At 49.6% G+C, this 19,720-nt stretch overlaps 7 protein-coding genes across 8 annotated transcripts; 5 read left to right on the plus strand and 2 right to left on the minus strand.

Moving 5' to 3' along the window:
* Window positions 1-73: 73 nt before the first annotated feature.
* On the plus strand, window positions 74-1,285 carry LOC108164735 (torsin-like protein). Its single transcript, XM_017300627.2, has 2 exons — window positions 74-316; window positions 376-1,285. The coding sequence occupies exons 1-2, from the start codon at window positions 112-114 to the stop codon at window positions 1,188-1,190; spliced, it is 1,020 nt and encodes a 339-aa protein (XP_017156116.1). The 5' UTR covers window positions 74-111; the 3' UTR covers window positions 1,191-1,285.
* Window positions 1,216-1,962, minus strand: LOC108164736 (39S ribosomal protein L30, mitochondrial). Its single transcript, XM_017300629.2, has 2 exons — window positions 1,758-1,962; window positions 1,216-1,692 (listed from the first exon to the last, which is right to left on the minus strand). The coding sequence occupies exons 1-2, from the start codon at window positions 1,883-1,885 to the stop codon at window positions 1,278-1,280; spliced, it is 543 nt and encodes a 180-aa protein (XP_017156118.1). The 5' UTR covers window positions 1,886-1,962; the 3' UTR covers window positions 1,216-1,277.
* Window positions 1,963-2,686: 724 nt separating this feature from the next.
* Window positions 2,687-4,347, plus strand: LOC108152061 (helix-loop-helix protein 1). The gene is made up of 2 exons (XM_017281075.2): window positions 2,687-2,794; window positions 3,499-4,347. The coding sequence occupies exon 2, from the start codon at window positions 3,533-3,535 to the stop codon at window positions 4,037-4,039; it is 507 nt and encodes a 168-aa protein (XP_017136564.1). The 5' UTR covers window positions 2,687-2,794; window positions 3,499-3,532; the 3' UTR covers window positions 4,040-4,347.
* Window positions 4,348-4,548: 201 nt separating this feature from the next.
* On the plus strand, window positions 4,549-9,295 carry LOC108151580 (protein Flattop homolog). The gene is made up of 4 exons (XM_017280259.2): window positions 4,549-4,656; window positions 8,407-8,543; window positions 8,605-8,914; window positions 9,006-9,295. The coding sequence occupies exons 1-4, from the start codon at window positions 4,630-4,632 to the stop codon at window positions 9,114-9,116; spliced, it is 585 nt and encodes a 194-aa protein (XP_017135748.1). The 5' UTR covers window positions 4,549-4,629; the 3' UTR covers window positions 9,117-9,295.
* Window positions 9,296-9,971: 676 nt separating this feature from the next.
* LOC108152568 lies at window positions 9,972-12,450 on the plus strand. The gene has a single exon (XM_017282007.2). It carries the CDS (start codon window positions 9,972-9,974, stop codon window positions 11,757-11,759), a length of 1,788 nt encoding a protein of 595 aa, XP_017137496.1. The 3' UTR covers window positions 11,760-12,450.
* A 49-nt stretch (window positions 12,451-12,499) lies between these two features.
* Window positions 12,500-14,906, minus strand: LOC108164782 (ras-interacting protein RIP3). Its single transcript, XM_017300703.2, has 2 exons — window positions 14,281-14,906; window positions 12,500-14,213 (listed from the first exon to the last, which is right to left on the minus strand). The coding sequence occupies exons 1-2, from the start codon at window positions 14,764-14,766 to the stop codon at window positions 12,966-12,968; spliced, it is 1,734 nt and encodes a 577-aa protein (XP_017156192.1). The 5' UTR covers window positions 14,767-14,906; the 3' UTR covers window positions 12,500-12,965.
* Window positions 14,907-15,221: 315 nt separating this feature from the next.
* LOC108163962 (COPII coat assembly protein SEC16) lies at window positions 15,222-19,170 on the plus strand. 2 transcript variants are annotated; one of them, XM_017299518.2, is made up of 5 exons: window positions 15,222-16,738; window positions 16,799-18,021; window positions 18,095-18,752; window positions 18,810-18,958; window positions 19,021-19,170. In XM_017299518.2, exons 1-5 carry the CDS (start codon window positions 15,400-15,402, stop codon window positions 19,081-19,083), a joined length of 3,432 nt encoding a protein of 1,143 aa, XP_017155007.1. In that variant the 5' UTR covers window positions 15,222-15,399; the 3' UTR covers window positions 19,084-19,170. The 2 variants fall into 2 exon arrangements, with proteins under 2 accessions (XP_017155007.1, XP_017155016.1); XM_017299527.2 differs by having other exon boundaries at window positions 16,802-18,021; window positions 19,021-19,169.
* The last annotated feature ends 550 nt before the right edge of the window (window positions 19,171-19,720 follow it).

The following is a 19,720-nucleotide window of genomic DNA, read 5'->3' on the forward strand; positions in this document are numbered from 1 at the left end:
TACCGAAACATACCACATCATTTTCAAAATATACCGTCGGCTAATTTTGGACCCCAAAAAATATCAAAAATACCGTAAACGGTCACCCGGCTCCAGAGGCTCCTTTTCAACATGAATCGTAAATATGTGGTTAATTTTTTGCAATTTTGCTTTGGCGTCTTGATATTTTTGGTACGCTGCTCCCACAGCATTGAGCCCATGACAATTGGTGCCGCCATAGGGGCTGCCTCCGTCGGCATCTCATATTTCAAGGGCCAGACCTATTGTAGGTTGTATGAGTGCTGCGACGACCGAAGCATTCCGGCCAATGTACAAGGTAAATTTGACTGAAATATATTTCTTACTTGTTACCAAACTCTCTGCTTACTCTTGCAGCGCTGCATCAGTCGCTGCAAAAAAAACTGTACGGCCAGCATATTGCGGTCCAGCACATTATATCAGCACTGTCTGCACACTTCAACTCCCAGGTCAAGTCGCGAAAGCCACTGGTGTTTAGCTTTCATGGCGAGCCGGGCACCGGTAAGAGTTTTGTGGCCGATCAGATAGTCCAAGCTCTTTACTTGCAAGGATCGAATAGCGCATATGTGGTAAAGTACATGGGACGAGCGGACTTCGCGCAAGCAGAGCTTGTGGGCACCTACAGGGAACGCATTTACCGAGAAGTACACAACCGTTTGAGCAGCTGTCCCCGCTCCCTGTTCATATTCGACGAAGTCGACAAAATGCCTAGTGGCGTGTTCGACACGCTCAAATCGCTTTTGGACTACAATGGCCTCGCCGATGGAACCGACATCACACAAGCCATATTCATATTTCTGTCAAACAACGGTGGCACCCAAATTGCCGAACATTTGGGCAACAGCATGAAGGGGGGAAAACTGCGCGAAGACATACGTCTGAGCGACTATGAGTCGCTGCTACAGAGAGCTGCCTACAACATGGACGGAGGCCTGAAGAAAACCAGCCTGATTGAGGCATACGTCATCGATCATTACATACCATTCCTGCCGCTCGAGAAGGCGCACGTTTTAAAGTGCGTGGAGGCGGAGTTCCAGCGGTGGGAAAAGACGCCCGATAGGAATATCATCAACGATATCCTATCTTCAATGAGCTATGATCGCATTCATGCCCTGTTTGTCAGCTCCGGCTGTAAGACGCTCGAGAAGAAGGTGGCCATGGCCATTAACTAGCTGAAGCGCGAAGCGTACATTCACGTCCATTTGATATTTTTATTGTTGTTAAAGTAATAAAGACGCCACAGACAGGCGTTTTCTCTTTCACCAAGGATTGAGCCACTTCAGTCGAGAATCCTTCCTTAGCAGGTCCGTGTCAAGGCGCTTCGGTTGTTGGTCAAATGCCTCGCGAGCCTCCGTGCGCACTTCCACTTGGCCAATGTCCTTGGTGACCAGGCACTCGCCATTATCCTTGAGTATCGTGTACTTGACATCCTGTGCCGTGGGCTCCCCATATGGAAACGTGACCGGTGTCACCTTAATTAAATGCTTGATCTTCCACAGACGGGCATTGTTCTCGGGTATGTTCTTGACTACCGTGTAGTCGCTTTGTTTGCCATCCAAGCCCAGGTCTTTGAGGATGCGCTTCTCCCAGAAAGGATTCCCCTTAATCGGCTTGATGCGCTGCACGCGAAACAGTTTAGCGGGCTCTATAGGCGGATCCTGATGGTCAGAAGTTCTGCGGCAAATCAAATATCAATCAGATGGGGCTCACTCAATGGTCTGCTGTTGGTAGCCGCTTACCTGGGGTAGTATATAATACCCTCGTATTTCTTGCCATCCTTGTAAAGATACTTCTTGTTGTGCTTTCCATAGCTGCGGGCCAGCGCTGTGCCAACCTGGAGAGGTGTCAGAAGTCGTCCCAGGTTCATTTTGTCTAATGGTTTTTAATTAAAAATACAGCGGGGGCAACCTCAGGTGTTATGACATAGGGATGTTAAGTATATATCGATATATACATTTCGTGTGTTGAAAATATTGGTATGCAAATTTTTGTGGGATATATCACAACGGAAATACCTTCGCTGAATTTCGAGCAAATAGACCTTTTTCTGTGGTTTCACGTCAGCTTTATCCACGAATTTTAATTATTTCAAACAAAAAATAACCAATAGTTTTGTGCGATTAGCTGAAGTTATTGTACTTGTTTTTAAATTAATTGTATTAGCAATCAGAGCAATGGCTTAAAACACCATTTTACCTTTTTTAATTCTAGTAATAATCGAAGAGGACTATGTATATTATGAAATTAAATGTGTTCGTCAAATATGCTGTTAACGCATTTTAAAATTAGGGCGCACTGTTGCACCATTACACACACTTTTTCACTGATAATGACGAGCCACTATCGATTGTGTCTCGATAGTGCCATCGATAGTTCTCCGCCTCTAATCTGTATGTGCATACAGTTCACATTGTGCTGTTGGGCGCACAATTTTCCGCGCACTTAAATTTGAAAGTTTCAATCCAAACAGCATCCCGGTGGTTACTTCTCCCATCAAGGGGCGGGTATCTTGCATAACCACCGCCATTTTGTTTTCCACGGCGACTCTACAATTGGCGTTTCCCTGCCCGGGGTGCATATTTGCTATTGGCTGCTGGTTGCCGAGGGATGTTCTGACTTTGTTTTGGTATAAAGGATGCTGAACTGTCCGCACCATGCATCAGTTCGACATTCAGGCTTTAAGCGAGCAGCCAAATTTGTAAGCTCTTCTCCGGAATCGACTTAAACCGTAGATATACCGCAGAATTGTGCGGATATTCTGCTCTTTTCAAATATTGTAAGTTAAAGTTTATTAAGTGCTTAACGATCTTATCGCGAACGAATCAAAAGTTATCCGTAAAATGTTTTTTTTTTAATAACCATATCCGATTGTGGTTATATCAGCTTAGAAAATCAATTCTGGGATCATCTAATCCAGCTCAAACCACAGCTTTAACTCCATAATGGGACTCTTTCGAACTGGATAAACCCTTAACTTGGCGCAAATTTGTGCGACTTTTCAGAAAAACCCATTAAATAAATATCTAATATCAAATCATACGTTAACCGCAGAAGGGCTGCCCGTTACCCATTTTCAGCTCGGGGTTCGGGGTTCGTGGTTCAGGGGCGGTCCCGCGGGCAAATAAACGTGCCGATTGTTCTGCTATTTGTGTAGGTGTGAAAATATGTTGCGAATAAACAATAAACAATAAATACAATAAGTACAATAAAAATAAATGAGAATAATTCGAAAAGCAAACAGGACATGTACAGAAAGGGGTGTGCGCCCCAGGACAAGGACATGGGCGGGGCGGGGCAGGGCGGTGCGGTTCGGGTCACGGCCCCGGCACACGCACCCTTTGACACAAACGCACACAAATGAACCATAAATAATGCAAGTGGCAGCACCAGCCTCTCTGATTTGCGCAGTAGGGGGCGGGGGGAGACCGCTTCACCCACCGAATACTTATGACCTCCGTCTTTGTCATCTTATTCCTGCAGCAACTGGCAGCAGGAGCCACACACACACCAAAGAATGGTCTACGACATGACGCATATGGCAGAGGGACCGCCGCAGAGCATCTCCCTGAGTCGCTACTATCTGCAGGAGGATGACGAGATGTTGGCCCCCGCCAACAATGCCGGCCTGTTGAACGAGGACTATGCGGCCAGCACCACGCTGGACATTGAGAAGCGCTTCCAGGCGCGCATGGCCTGTGAGACGGCCGCCCAGCCGGCACCGCCGCCGCCACCGACACCAGCGCCACGTCGTCGGACCACACCTATTGCCCACCTCGACCCCACAGAGCTGGTGGGATTGTCACGCGAGGAGCGACGTCGCCGGCGACGGGCCACACTCAAGTACCGCACGGCACATGCCACACGGGAACGTATCCGCGTGGAGGCCTTCAATGTGTCCTTTGCTGAGCTGAGGAAGCTGCTGCCCACCCTGCCGCCAGACAAGAAGCTCTCCAAGATCGAGATCCTCAAGCTGGCCATCTGCTACATTGCGTACTTGAATCACGTCCTGGAGACCCCCTGAGATAGTGGTAGCGCCTCTAGCTTCAACACCAGCTGCAGCTTCAGTGAGGCCATGTTCTTTGCTCCACCATAGGACGCAAATCGAATCGAATCGAGTCCCCCCATATCCCCCCATATCACCCCATCTCCTGTATTCATAATCCACAAGAGTATCTTTATTCTAGAAATAATCGCAAAAAAAAACATCATTTTTTTGACTAGCTTCTAAGTCGTGATATTTCTTTATCCCAGTCAAGCATTAAAGTTATAAATATAGTATAGTATACCGAAAAAGGAGATACATGTGTATGCACACCGCTCTTTCATTCCTTGCGCGCCCCAATTTGCGCTCATTCCATTTGGTTGGGGCACAGCTGCCGTGGCAAAGTTTTCCATTTGCTTTGCCGTTTTCTGTTGAAGTGCCAGATGCGACCTGATGCCAGCACTCCACACTCCCCCACTCCACGCTCTAGGCGTGTCCTTTGGAAGCCACGCCCCATAGCTGGCGCCAAAGGAAAACAGGGTCCCCCTTTACAGAATTGTCAATATGTTGATGGTATTTTTTTAATTTCAATTTTAAAATTCCAAAATCAAATCGTTTCCTGCGTGACAATGGCCTTTCATTTCAGTGCTAATCAGGTGAGTGGGCTCCATCAGATTGAGCACCCTGTATGGGGATGCTGTTATCCTTGCTGTTACTGAAAGAGAGAGGGACAGACAGCTAGCGAGAGCTGGTCCACTACTGTCACATTTCTCCAGGCAGCGGCCTAATTTACAGCCCAAGTGCCATGTCAGCGGGAGGGCGTGGCAACCGGTTGCCATAATAATAGTCGTAATAATAATACTGCCAGCGAAAGGTAACAAAATCAATGGCGTGGGCTCTGCACGCTCCCTCTTTCTCTCTCTCTCTCTCTGTCTCGCTCTGCGTCTCACTGACCAGAAGAGAGCGCGAGTCGCCATTTGGCAGACATTCCGTTAGTCTGCCACCCGCGCACTCCATGTCTTTCTCTCTCTCTCTCTCTCTCTCTCTCTCTGCATCTCTTTGAGTGCCATTTGTAGACGGTGCGGGAGGAGAGGAATAGGTTAGGTGCCAGCCATATCAGTGAAGCAAACAAAAGCCACCAGCCAGGCGACAAATTAGTCAAAAATCAACCTCTTATCTCGTGAATGGTCTACGGATTCATTCATCAAACGAAACGGGAAGGGATTTTACTTGTTGGTAAATTAATTATATTATAGACATACCGTATTAAAACATTATACGGATAGATTAATATTATTTAGTTGAAGTTTCAGTGAATTTTGCAATCATAGAACTGTACTTTTGAAAACAGTTCATGATGAATACAGTGGATTCCTGTGGGCTCTCCCCCATTCCACGATTATTCAATTATTTTAGACATCAGAAAGGTATTTTCAAAATTCTTTCTAGGGGCCCTAGAGTTACAAGAAAAGAACAGTCATATAAATATGTAATACGTACATTAATATGTATGTACATATGTTGTGTTTCTTAAGGAAATCCAATCGGTTTCAGTCAAAAAGTGTCGAACTCGTGATCTCATGATAGATTTGACAAATTTGAAGGACATGATATGAGTATACAGTAGTCATAAAGATTCTAGACTAAGGCCATTAAAAGCTTAAATATTCCCAAAGCTATTCCTTTCCCTACTGCTCAAAAAAATCCATTTATGAAATTAGTTCGAATGTTTATAGAGATTTTAAGAAGAAAGCTATTTGAAAGAAATTTTTTTTAGAAATCATTAGAAAGGGATAGGAATTTTAATGAGAAATCATTACAGAGTGGTCCTTACAAGGCAATCTTTAATGATCAATTCTTATCATAGGAATCTTTACCTTCGTACGAGTACCTTTTTATGCGAATCCTACCTTGAGTTCCCCTTTTTGCCACATTTTGTCGACTGTCTCTGCGGGCTTTTCATACTTGAGTGACGGTACGCATCCCGTAACTATTTACCGTTGCCATTTCCATATCCATTGTTATTCTCTTCGTTCCCGTTCTCATTCCCTCTACCGTGCTAGTTCTCGTTCCCGATGCCGTTCCAGATCCCAATTCCGATGTTTTCCCAAAGTTGCAAATAGCGACAGTTAAAGTTTATTTACTTGGTAACGGGATTGGTTACCAATCCGTTGTTTTTTTTTTTGTTGTTGTTGGTTTGTTTTTGGATCCAGGCTCGGAGCGTCGCCCCCTGCCCCTGGGGCGCCTTATGTCAGTCAGTATTGCCACGCAACTGCAGTTATTTACAGTTATTTTGATATACTCGTATGTACATACCATCGTAACGGTTAAGCGCGAAAAGGTGAAGGAATTTTCGCTCTTCCTTGGTGTATTTTTATCTGGTGGATCCAGAGGTTCAGGCAGTACTGCTGCAGCTCCATAGAAATCTTGCAGCTCCCGCGGACACGCTTAATGACATTTCAATTGCAAAAAGGCGCACAAATTGACAGCTGTTTGAGGCTCAAAGCAACTGAGGGCGGCAATTGATTGGACCCGTGGACTGGACCTGGTCCAGCAGCAATCCAACGGCAATCGGTAGCAGCATAGCGTGAAATTAGCTTAAGTGTTTGTCCTGCCACAGGAAGGAGTACGGGAGTACGGTGGGAGGTGGAGGCGTGTACACAAGTGAGTGGAGTGTTACAAGTGCTGACCGCCCGCCCGCCTGCCTGCCTGACTGCCTGACTGCCTGCCTGCATATCCATCCCGTGGAGGAGTGCACGTGTGCTCTGGTAGCTTTCTGACTATCTAATCCTCTCTCTGGCTCTGACACAAAAGACCATGTGATAAATTGCACCCCAGAGGGTTGCCATAAAAATCATCACCAAGGGGTGACGCGCACAGACAGAACAGAATACAACACAAGAGGAACGCCAGAGGAACAGAACAGTACAGTACAGTGTGAAGGAGATAGATGGTATGGGGTGGATAACCCAAGCATCCATTCAACAATCTATTTGCCTGCCCTTCTCCAGGCCCAATCCCAACCCATGCCATCCATCTACCCATCCATACCATCGATGCCTCATTCTTTCATCTGTCTGGGTGTCCTGTAATCCTCATTGTAGTTGGTGTCGTTTAAACGCCTACAAAACTTTTGTTGCTAATTGAGTTTAAAATCAATTTGTATTTCACGCTTGGCAAGTGCATCCATTCCATTCCATTCCATTCATCGGGGTCATCCATGGTAACCATCCAGGGGATTCCTCACACCCACACCAACACTTTTCATGGCCTCTCTCTTGGCACATCCCTTGGCCTCTTTTGTGGCCCCTCATCGCATTCTTGTGTAATTGCCGTACAAATTTAATTACAGTTGCCGCATTGTGGCACACGTGGACACGTCCAAGACGCGTGCCCTACACCCCGCCAAACCCCACCCACAATCGCATCAATCAAGGTCTCAGTCAAGTGTTGACAAGTTGCAGGGCCCTAGTATCGTATTACTGGCGGTTAAGGCATTTGCATTTGTTAATTGAAATCCGGAAGCGTGGGAAGACCAGACTTCGGACTGCAGCTTTTTATGATTCCAGTTTCCATTTGGCAGCGGCAGTTCGAGGTAACAGAAATCATCTGTAAATGGAGTAGTGATACTTCATTTCATGCATTATCCATTTCTACTAACAGTACCAGTTCCCATCCCAATTCTCAGAGGGTTTCCAGTGGAGCTTCTGCTTTATCAAGCTGCCGTAGAATCATATCCCAAAGTCATTTCCTTTTCCTAATTCTTGGCAGGACTCGGCAGGAGGATCTCCCATACCATCTACCCATACCACATCTCATATCCATTTCTAGATTCAAAAGCCCCGCCTTTTCCTTCGCCTTAACAGGTTCCTGTGGATTGAGTTCTGGCTTTCCAACCAGCTGCTGGCATCTGCCCAAAAACTTCTGATAAATGATTCCTCAAGCTTAAGACCAGGTCGGAGGCAGGCTCATTTAAGGATCAGTTTGAAGTCTGTCCGTTTTTTAAACCCCCTCCGAAGCCACCAGAGCAGACCTCTGGACTCGGCTCCGGCTCCGGCTCCTGCCTTGACTGCCTGTCTGCCTGACTTTCAAAAGGCAAACACAAACATTGGCATTAAGTGGAATTAGACCAAATGCCTTTTTACACATGTTCCAGCAACAGAGATTACGCCGTGTAATTGCCCGCCCATTCCGACCATTCCGCCAGGGGGGGTTGTTCTCCCTCCATGGGGGTTGGCTTGTGTTTTTTATTATTTTGTACATGTATGTAAGTATCAATTGGTTTGCTTGCTCAGCGCCCATAAATAAGGGAATTACTTGCATCCGACGATAGACGGTGGAGGGTAGAGGGTTTTCATAACAGGTGTTGATCGAGTCCTCGTCCTCGTCCTTCCTCTCCCATACAGTTCGAGGACCGCTTCCAGGCGCCAGGGCTCTGCAATTGGGAGTATCCACGCTTTGCACCGCCACGACCTAGGGTATTTTTGAAGAAAGCCACGCCCATAGTAGCCAATAACGGTCACCTGCTGCCCACGGCCCGTAGGTGAGTCGAACGGACACAGAGGACACCCCATGCCTCATGACACACATACTTTCCTCCACAGGGACGGAAACTCCTTTGGACGCTTCCGTGGGACATACGAGCTACCGCTGAAGATCACCCGCAGCTTTTGCTGCCACTATGATGCCTGTCTGAGCGGACGCTACAAGTTCCGTGACTTTCCGCGAGATCTGTGCAACTGCCAGCTGCAGAACCGCCGGGCCTTGGCCTGCGACAAGCGGATGACACTGGGCGTTGTCGGGGATCCGTATTGGGCGCGACCAAAGTGCCAGCCCAAGTGCGAGGGCATCCAGAAGATCAAGGATCTCCATCAGCGGAGTGTCGGCTGCAAGCGGGCCAGTTGTAAAGTCAAGGTGAGTCTTTACGCTCTATACATATCTCCATCCTGCCATGGCAACTGCATCCTGCATCCTGCATCCTGCATCCTGCACCTCTGCACTTTAGACCTGCAGAACGGTTACCATGCCGGGCAAGTCTCGAATAACCTGCGTCAAGGTGGAAAGACACCGCAAGCGGCCCATCACTGCTTTCGCCGTGAATCATGTGTCCAGCTAGGTGCCCAAAGGGGAAGCGGAGACCGAAACCCAGAAGCAGATACAGAAAAAAAAGCAGAAGAAGATAAAGACGCAGATCCATATACCAGGCAAATTCCACTCATTCTGAGTCATCAATTACAGGCACAATATTTACTTTCAATAACCAATAAATTCAGGCATCTATTGAAGCACTTGCACTACTCTTTTGCTGAAGGATCTGCAAGATCATCCTCATATGCATACTCCTTGCGCATCATCATCCTCATCTGCATACTGCCCCTCATCTGAAGACTCATCCTGCATTTTCATACTCCTTCCTTATGGGATCCTCCTTCTGGCTTCTCCTCCTACTTAATCCACCATTCTTTTGGCTGCATTTTCGCATTACCTTCACAAAAATCTATCTAAAATGGAACCCCATATCGTGTAAAGAGCTCTAATGTTTCGAAGAAACTTAAACCTAAAAATTACACTCTAATTCTCTTCGTTAGACTTCGTTGGCTCTTCCATTGTCCCCGTTTGTAAGACAGATATATGCCGTACCATATTCATTAAAGCATCTAAGCCTCATCTTAAAGACAGCTAAGTGAATTTTGTATCCCTAAAGAGAAGCTTACATTGCTATCCATCTAAAGTAGCTGTTCCCATAAGGATTCCGATCAAAATGCAGCGCCATTTTCCTGTGAGGTTTTACCAGGTATCCCCAATCTAATCCACCTTTCCCCGCACTTGTATCCATACTGATCATCCAATCATAACCTAAGTATAAATCTCATCTGCATCTGCATCTGCATCTCCATCTTCATCTCTTCATCTCGTTTGAATACACAAAAAGTGAACCTGAAACCCCACTCAACCCCAACCCACCCCGACCATGTCGCAAGCAGCCGGATTGCCGGATCTGTCCTATACGCCCGGAGATCTAACCGAGCCGGAGTACCGTCTGCCCTCGCACCAGCTGCTGCTCGACCAGAAGCGGGCCTCCTTCGCAAGGGACAACAATGAGCCACTGAGTCGTCTCTATCTGGACAGGGAGGAGACGCAACCGATCAAGTACCGGGATCGGGTGACCTCCGCAACGGGGCGACAGTTTCCTGCCCTGGCAGCGGCACAGTCCCGCTACACGGACAATCTCGAACGGAGCAGCGACCTGAACGGAGGATTTGACACGGGATTCGATTCTGATTTCGTGCCGGGAAAGGATCTGATTTCATTGCCAGTGGCCCAGACCCAGAGGCATACATACGATACCGATCCGGATCTGATCAGAAAGATGCCGCTACACTCGATCACCGAGAAGCCCAACGAGCGCTGCCCATCGCCGGTGGTGCCGGCCTATGCGAACTTCGAGCTGGCGAAGCGCATGCACCAGGACAACCTCGACCACCAGCCACTGCCCGACTGTGTGGCGGATCTGGCGTTCCGCAAGGCTCAGATCTCGGGCGGACATGCCGGTCTTTCGCTGGAGATCGATCCCATTGCCACGGGCGTGGGCGTTAAGACGCACAATGCCGGTCCGACGCACTGCACCAAGATGAAGGTGTTCCGCCCGAAAACGGGCGGTGGTGTGGTGCCCAAGGCCTTTGGCGGTGACACATTCCGTGGCGTAGGCTCGGCCCCTGCCAAGAAAATGGGACCCATGGATCTGGCCATCTGCTGGGACTTCAAGCCGGCCAATGCCACGGACGAGCCGCGTCTGGCCCGGCACATCGATGGCTCCAACGACTCGGCGGGCCCGGCGGTCTTTACCTGCGTACGGACGCCACGGGAGGACAATGCCGCCGATCTGGGACGCTCCGCCGGAGTCTTCACCAACACTTTGGGCGAGGCTGACTTCTTCGACAAGGATATACTGCGCCGAAAGACGGACTTTGGTGGCAGGGCTATCGATCGCGAGGATCCCTGCGCTTGCGACTACTCCCCTCCCCCGAGGGATCGGGCACGCAGCGTCTCCCGGGACTCCAGTGCTGCCTCCCACTGTCGCCGCGGCCCCGCTGCCGGCGTCAGTTTCTGCAACCTGGCGGAACTCTCCAGCGGCAGTGGCGGCGGCGGAGGAGGCACCCGTGGGGGCATGCCCCCCAATCGCCTGGCCAAGCAGTACCAGTCGTCGCCCCTGCTGGGCGACAAGGCGTACCAGGCGCTGCGCGAGAAGTATCTGGGCCCCGAGTCGAGCTGCGAGGGCAATGGCCCGGGCGGCGTGCACATGGAGCATGGCTGCCGCCCGGCCGGACCCTCCTGCAAGCGGGACACGGTCCTCCGACGCCCCGCCCGTCGACTCTGCCACAAGGTTGGCCCTGCCCCGGCCCCGCGCTGCTGTCCGCCCGCCTTTGGGCATGGGCATGGTCATGGACATGGTCACTGTCTCACCAGCAAGGCCGCCTTCCGGGCGGGCGTGGCCAAGCACAATGCCTCCGGCGATTTCATGGGCATGGACACGGGCTGCTCTGGGGGCGGGCGGGTGCTGGTGGTCCCACGACCCCGGCAACCGTACGCCAAGAAAAACTACGACATCGACACACTGGTGCCGCCGTTCCGCAGTCAGGGCGGTGGCGCCGGCCAGGGTGGCTATCCGGAGCATTGGCGCCTGGCCAGCGTTTACCAGCATGCCTTCAAGCCGCTGGAACAGCGCCGTCGTCCACTCCTCCAAACCGTCTACAAGTAAATCAACGAAACACCGAATCCCCCGAAATATGGAATATCCTTTTAAAATGAGCGTAGCCTCTCAATGATCATAAATATCTTTAGATTCGTAGAGGGATCCGATCCGCAGAGTATTCACTAATTGAAGGTCTTGGAAAAGTTATGTTTCTCTTGGATGTAGTTTTATTTAACTTCCTTGAAGCCCCCTTTCCGATAGGTACTCTGTACATACAATCTCCTCCTCCTTTACATTCCTTCTTACTTTCGAATCCTAAAGCATCCTAAAACTCCAGAGCCTGCCCGATCTCTACCAACAACAGATGCTGTTCCATCTTTGTTCCATCTTGTAACAGATACTATCTCTTGTAGGTATCATTTTGGTTGTTCTTCTCTTGATAATAACCTTCACTAAGTTTATAGTAATGTTTCCCTAAATATAAGAATATAATGTAGTAGTTTAGTAGCTGGCAAAAGTATTCCCAGATGAATGTGGTCCTATTTCAAAGCATTTTACAAATCGTCTTACTATTTTGCAAATGGATAAACATGGGGACCATTCGTAGAAATCTCCCTCTGATGATTTGTAAGGGAAAACGTATGTGTGTGTGCTTCGAGTATTTTGAAAGTAAATAGTATTCAGAAGAATGTTGCAGAAGATTCTCCATCCAACAACCGAGAGGCACTGCCGCATGCCAGGGTATTCGTAGGCCCATTCTTTTTTTTTTGTCCATTTTTCGATAGAGTATATTAGAACAATCACAGTTTTCATATAGCATGAGGTTTATGTAAAAAAACAAATGTTATACATATATAAAAGTTTCATAAAAATACCAATACAAATACAATACAGTAAACATATATAAATAAACGTGCAATAAAACCTTAAAAGTACATTGAAAAAGAAACATGAAGCATGAAGAGTGCATAAATGTGTGGGGGCAAAAACCAAACGAGGGGCGCTGCTGCATAACCAAAACATTTCCCTCAAAAAAAAACCTCTTAAACTCGAAATCTTCGAACAGAAGCCGAAGCGTAGAAAACTCCAGCCAAGAACTACAGATCCGATCCTCTTTTATCTTTGGTATCCATCCTGAATGGACTTTTGTTTTGAAATGGGTGCATTTTTTGTATGACATTCTTTGGGTGCAATTAGAAATTCAATGGTCTTAAGGGCTAATTAGTGAAAGAATTGATTGGGTGATTGGTTGGGTTGATGTTGATCTCCTCCTCACTTGGCCGTGGCATAGGCATCGTGACTCTTGTGGAAGACATGCCGCAGCACATCCCGTGTCGATCGACGAATGCTATTCCGCAGCGTGTGCTTTTTTTCGTTCGTCAGCTGCTCGATGGTCATGTACTCCGTTTGTGGTATGCTCGACCTGAGCTTCATTGTCCGCTCGCTGCTGTCCACAATGGAGATATCCGCTGGATGTAGCTCCTCCTGCAGCGGCTCCTTCTGTGGCCTCCGTCGCAGGCTGTGACGAATAGTGTGCATGATGTTGTTGTGCGGCTTCTCCGGGGAAGTGCTCGTGTTCGTAGCGCTGCTACTCTCCATGGGATGCATGAGGCGGCGTATCGATTTGCGTATCATATTCTTCATTCCATGGCTGGATGGTGGCTTGTCCAGGGATTTACCGGATTTGCTGGAGCCAATCGACTGGAGGGACTCCTTGCTGGCGGCCTTAAGCTGCGCTGCCGGGCGATAGGCGCGCACAAATCGGACAGGGGCCTTGAAGTCCTCCTCGTCTGATTCTGAGGCATAGGCTACATCGCCTTTAACTGCATCTGGCTCGGGGTCCTTCTCCTTCTCCTCCTGCTGCTGCAGCTCCTGCTCCTCTTCTTGTTCCTCCTGAAGCTGCTCCTCCTTCTTGTCCTCTAGTTGCTCTCCCACTGGTGAGGATTCCATCTCTGGCAGTTCGCTAATCTCCGTGAGAGTGCGCCTTCTGGTGCATATAAGATGGCGCTCAACTTGGACTCCCTCCTGGCGCTCCTGCACCAACTCCGTGAAGGTCTCCTGCGTCTCCTCCGACTCCACCAAGAGGCCCTTCTTGCGTAGCTTTGCCTCGTTGATGCTATTCTCCAGCTCCAATTGGTAGCGATCCAGCTCCTTGCCAATATCCATGGTGGATGACTCCTCGCTAATGGCGCCCAGCGAACGCTTTGGCCCCGGCACTGGCGAAAAGACAAGCTTCTCCGCGAGCAGCTTGCTGGGCGTTAATTGGGCCAGGGACATGCCATGAAAGTCGATGCGACAGCCCACAGTGGGCACAAACGGCAGACCGATCTTCAGGCTGGTGGGCAGCGGGTCCTCGGCCAAGGCGGCATTGGCCACGCCTGCGGGATTGCTGGCCAAAGCGGAGATTTCGCTCTGGCGATGGATCTCGAAGGGATTGCGCGAAGCGGGCGCATCGCTGCCACGGACATTGAGGGCGGCATTGACGAAGCCCTTGTTGGGCGTGGCAACGCAACGGATCACCTGTAAAGGAGGTGGAGAAAGTGTGAGTGGATTGGAGATATGGGAAGGATGTAGAAGGGCGACCTACCTCATACGGATTGAATGGCGTTTCGGGCAGTTCCAGATTCAGGCCAGGATTCTCAAAGCACGCAATTTCTCGTTTCTTTTTCTTGCACGGATGCCGCACCACCTCGAAGGGATTGGTGGATGGTTGCTGCTGCTCCTTCTGCTGCTGCTGATGCTGCTGCTGATGCTGCTGCTGATGCCGCTGCTGATGCTGCTGTTGTGCCAAATCCGCTATGGACTTGAACTCCAAACAAGGAAACGGATTGCTGTTCTCTTTGCTCAAACGACGGCGTCCAATCAGCTTCTTGGGCGTCGAACTGAAGGCAGCGTTGGTGAAGCATGACTCTGTGACGGCGGCAGCTGCTTCCTGCTGCACCTTGGCGTCACTGGTTAAGGGTTGCTGCTGCTGCTGTGGCTGGGGAAGTGGCACGCAGCCGCCTGTTTCCCTTTTACGCTTGCGCGGCGTCTCAGTAAATGCCAAAGCACTAATGCTCTTGGTTTCCAGCATGCTTCTGGTTTATTTCGATTTAGTTAGTTGTATTATTATTTAAACACTGCCGTAGAAAAAATCCAATGTCAACCCAAGGACCAAAAATGTCGAATTTTCCTGTTGTTTCACGGCTTTAGATATACATACCCGCGACTTTTGATTTTTCCTATCGATGCCCAGGGTAGCTGCAAAACAATATCGATATTTTCGTATGATAGGCTGATCAAATTTGTCGTTTTATTTTGAAAATAACAATATTAGAGCCACTACAATAGTGGTAAAAATACCATTTTTGAGGCATATATTCTAAAATGACTTGATGGTAGCGGTCTTCCAATGCATCCAGCAAACTTTAAATTAATTTTATCATTAGCCTTTAAGATGCTTTTGGTGTAAATCTAATGTAATCTAAAAACATCGCAGTGTAACCCAAGCATCGATAACATCAATGTTAACATCGATATCTCTCCAGCTCTAGTTGCTAATCAACACTGCGGAGAGAACAGCACTTCGCAGCACTGCCCTAACAATGTACAAAATTCCGTCGCATTTCAAAAAATGAAATTAAGATTTTGGTACAAAAGTCAAACTGCAATTGTGACATTCGGATATTAGCGTATATTGCTGCAAACAGGCGTTAGACGGGGGAAAATGTCTGGCCACCACCGAAGCACCACACACCATCGCAAGCACACAGACGAGAGGCGTCTGCTGGCGTCGCGCGTCCCTCCAAAAGCCAGAAAATACTTGTCCGAACTGGCCGTCGATCGGGAGCTGGAGCGTTTCATGGCCTTGTCGTCGACGAATAGCAGCGGGACCAGTCGCAGCAATGTGAGCATGCATACGGCTCAATTGTACTGCACTCCCCGATCAGCGGCAGCGCCATCAAAGCCTGCCCGCTGCAGTGGCAGGAATGGAGGAAAAAGGACATCTGCAGCAGCAGCAGGACAGCAGCCAAACACAGCTGCCACTTCCACTGACGCTACTGTTGCGTCTGTCCCAAAGGAAACACAAAGCGAGGAAGAGATCATCAAAGTCATACCCATTGTAGCCACTGACTGCATTGTGGGCTGCGAAAGGACCCGCACCAGTCAATCCGTGTCCGTGGAGGATCTGCGAACACCCACCAAGGCAGCGGGTACCCAGGCGCCAGACAGGACGCCCCAGAAAAAGACGAAAAATACCCAAACGCCCGAGTCGGCCGTGAAGTCCCACAAACGCCTCGAATGGGATCCAGCCGCCGATGTGGGCTACTACAAGCGGGCGGTGTCCACCAGCAACCTAAGCACCCTGGAGCGTTCCATCCTGGAGGAGTGCTGGCGCCAGCCGCAGCAGCGTTCGGAGACCGATTTGGATCGCCTGCAGCTGGAGCAGGGAACGACACCCCTGCCGCTGGCACAGCGCCCGCCGCTTGCCTCCAGTACGTTTGTGAATCGCAGCGAACGCAAGACCACGCCCAGTCTAGGGAGCATACGCAGCAGCAGCAATCAAAGCAACCGCAGCAGCTCCAGGCGGGAATCCAAGTCGCAGTCCCGATGCACATCGCCAAATGGCGGCAGTTCGGTGGCCAGCAGCTTTGATTATCAGTCATCGTTGCCTTTGGGTCAGGGTCGCTCCCAGAAGCCGCTGGCCAAGGAGGAGGAGCGTCAGTATACGGCCGCCCAGCTGGAGAAGGTCATGGCAGATGCTGCCAGTCGACGGCAGGCGAAGGAGAACAAGGAGAACTGTCAGCCAGCTACCCAGAGAGGCAGCGACTCCTCTTCTTCGTCAATTACTACTGCTGGAACAGAAGCTAAATCTGAAGCCGGACCTGGCAGTGGGCCCAAGGGAGAGCTGGACTTGGGCGTAGATCTCCTCTGCTCGCTGGTGCAGGCCCGCAGTCTCAGCCACATCCAGAAGAAGCATTTGATAAGGGATATTGCGAAACGCATATCCTGCATAGAATTGGGCGAGACCCTGCGCTTCCGCCAGAGTCCAAAAAAAGGAAAAGGTAAGCCAGAAAAAGGGATACTCTACTGATTCGTTTATAAACCGATCTTTGATGCCCCAGCAGCTGCTGCCCAATTTCAGGACATGGCCACCAACACTACCGCCAGTAATCCCCGTCCTGTTCCGGCACCAAGGACACTCGTTTTGATAGCCAACGCCTCGGGCTCCTCTGCAACCAGCAGCTCCAAGGATATGGTCACCGCACGGAGCAATCCACGGACCAGCAAATCAAGCAGTCAACCCACGGAACAAGAGCAGCAGAGTCCCTCTTCGGAGGCCAGCATCTCCAATGAAGTGGAAGCCACATCTTCTCACAGCAATGATGCTGCTCCCGCACCAGAACTCGCACCCGCACCAGAGCCCGCTCCCGCGGAAATGGAGCTTGTAAGCCAGGAGTGGCTTAATCCGATGACGCAAAGCGAGATCGAGTACGAGGAGCGTTCGCGTTCGTCCAGCAACGATACGGAATGGCTCCCTACGATCAGTTGGATTGAGTTGGAGATCAAGCGCCTGCAGACGGCGCATAAGATTATGACTAGCAATCTATTCCGCCTGGTAGGCCCAGTCGATCCCACGGCTGCCATCGAGTACAATCCCTTGGTCGGTGCGGAGCCGCTGATTGAGGTGCTGCCGGATGCCTCGATTCCGGTTGCGAAAGCGCCACAACGTCGAACAGTGGCTGTTCAAGCACGTATGCTTAGAGGTGCGCAAGAGGAGCGACCACGCTTGATTGGGAGTCTACATCCTCAGGGAGGACAAAAGATGTCTCTACAATGCGAAGAGCAGCCCCCAGCTGAGGGTAGATCTCTAACAAAGACACACTCTGAATGCCCGCATGATGTGCAGCCACCAGCACCACCGCCAGCAACACCGGAATTACAGGTAACCCCACCGATACCACCACCACCGCCGCCACCACTCCCCAGGAGCATTCCACAGCGTGGGAAAATGGCCACACCCAATAGCTCCAGCGATGGCGCCCGCAGCGAAAGTGTGTGCTCCTTTGTGCAGCAGCGACAGCGGCAGTTTATGGAGCACTATCAGAACCAACAGCAGCAGCAGCTCCAACAACTGCAGCAGCACCAGCAGCTGCAACAGCAACAGGAGATGCAGCAGCAACAGAGGATCTATCAGAAGCGGCAGCAACAGGAGCAGCATCTTCGGCCACAGATGCATCTTCTACATTGTCCCCAGCACCAGGAGCATCATCATCCACAGCATCAGGAGCATCGACATTACCATCCAGCGGTCCATAGACATGGGCCGTGTGTGCAGCAGCATACGGTAATCCTCTAGTGAAATTTCTCTTGCCTTCCCTTTCACATGCTCTCTGTCTTGCTGTCTCTTTCATTTTCAGGCACCGCAGCATTACATTCAAATGCAATATTCGCTGGCAGCAGCAGAAGCAGGCGCAGGAGGAGACGCTGGTGTCTACTACACGGCAGTGCCCCAAGGGTACAGCCTCTTGAACAACAATACCATTGCCGAATATGTGCAGGTGGCAGCAGCAGCAACAGTAGGAGGAGGAGGTGGTACCACTACCACAGCGACAACCACCAGCAGTTCGATCTCTTCAATTCTGTGCCTCAGCTCGGAGATGTCCATACCGATGGGTGGAGGAGTCGTAAACACCTCCAAGACGACCACGACAACCACCACGCATCATTATGACGATGCTATGGCAGATAGCACCGGCCAGAGGCACCGCAGGGACCAGAACCAGAACCAAAACCAGAAGCAAAGGCTGATGCAGACACAGCGCAGGGGGACGCATGGCATTGCGTATATGATTCAGTTCGGGGATAGCGAAATGCTGCAAACAATGTCGCTGCAGGATCACCTACAGCTCGCCCGCCCCAAGTTCTGTGCCAAGTCGAAGCAGCGCAAGGCCATACTCAATGAAATGCAGATGCTACGCAGCGAGAGGCGGCGCGAACTGGAGGAGCTGCTCGGGGAGGATGTCAGCTTGGAGACACTGGACAGGCGGCTTCAACGACTGCCACCGCCAGTCACATGTAAGCACCACACAGATCACAGCAATCAGTTCAATCCTTCAATCCTTTACCCCGCAGCTTGTGTCAGAGTTTTCACCACGAAGGAGATGAAGGCCATGACCAGCAAACGATGCCAGCGACTGCCCGAAGTGGTGGCCGCACAGAATCGTGAGCGCGAGGAGCGACGGCGTCGCGGCAATCGCCTCATGCGGGATGTCTTCAATCGGGTATGCTTTCATTTTCTTACTTTTAAAATTATTTTCTTATTTGTTCCGTTTCATTCTGTTAGCGCATGCAAAGCCGCGTGTCCAAGGGAAAGATTTCCCTCAACCACAGCCTGACAATCATTTAGGAGTCGCTCCCCAAAATAGAGACAACACATTGCCAGTTGAAGGCTTGATTTAAGTTTTTAAATTCTCATTTTTAAATGTTTTTTCAAATAAAATAATTCAAATTATCCTTTAAATTGCGTGGCGCCATCTGTGCGGCTTTACAGTTACTTTACAGAACAGAACAGGGCGGGCCACTTAACAGTGCAATAACAAAGTTGGGTTCAGTTATTATTATTTTCCATTTTTTCAGCTCAGCCTACATAAAAAAAGATAAATTAATTTTACTTGTAATTCTAGAGTCCCAATAAACTCCCCTAAAAATGTATGTATTTGTAGTGTTCATTAATGTAGTGCTCGGATTAATTCCGCATTTATTCAAATCTGGCGCCAACCATAAAAATGCACCGCGCTTGTGCACAGCAGGGTATATATACTAGCCACCTTAATTTCCAGTTAGGGATGGAAGAGAAGTTAATTTACTCGTCGGAAGCGGCGGTGACAGTATTTTTAATTTTTTTTGTTGAGCCTGCACCTTAATTAAGAAAAATTAACACATTTCACTATGTATGTGTGTGTGTGCGTGCATGTGTGTATGGTGCAGCTACAGCACTAGTAAGCAGCGAGATACTCCTGTGAACAAATTAAATTCGTCCTCCG

Source organism: Drosophila miranda, chromosome XL (genome assembly GCF_003369915.1).
Source record: "Drosophila miranda strain MSH22 chromosome XL, D.miranda_PacBio2.1, whole genome shotgun sequence".
Taxonomy (NCBI): Eukaryota; Metazoa; Arthropoda; class Insecta; order Diptera; family Drosophilidae; genus Drosophila; species Drosophila miranda.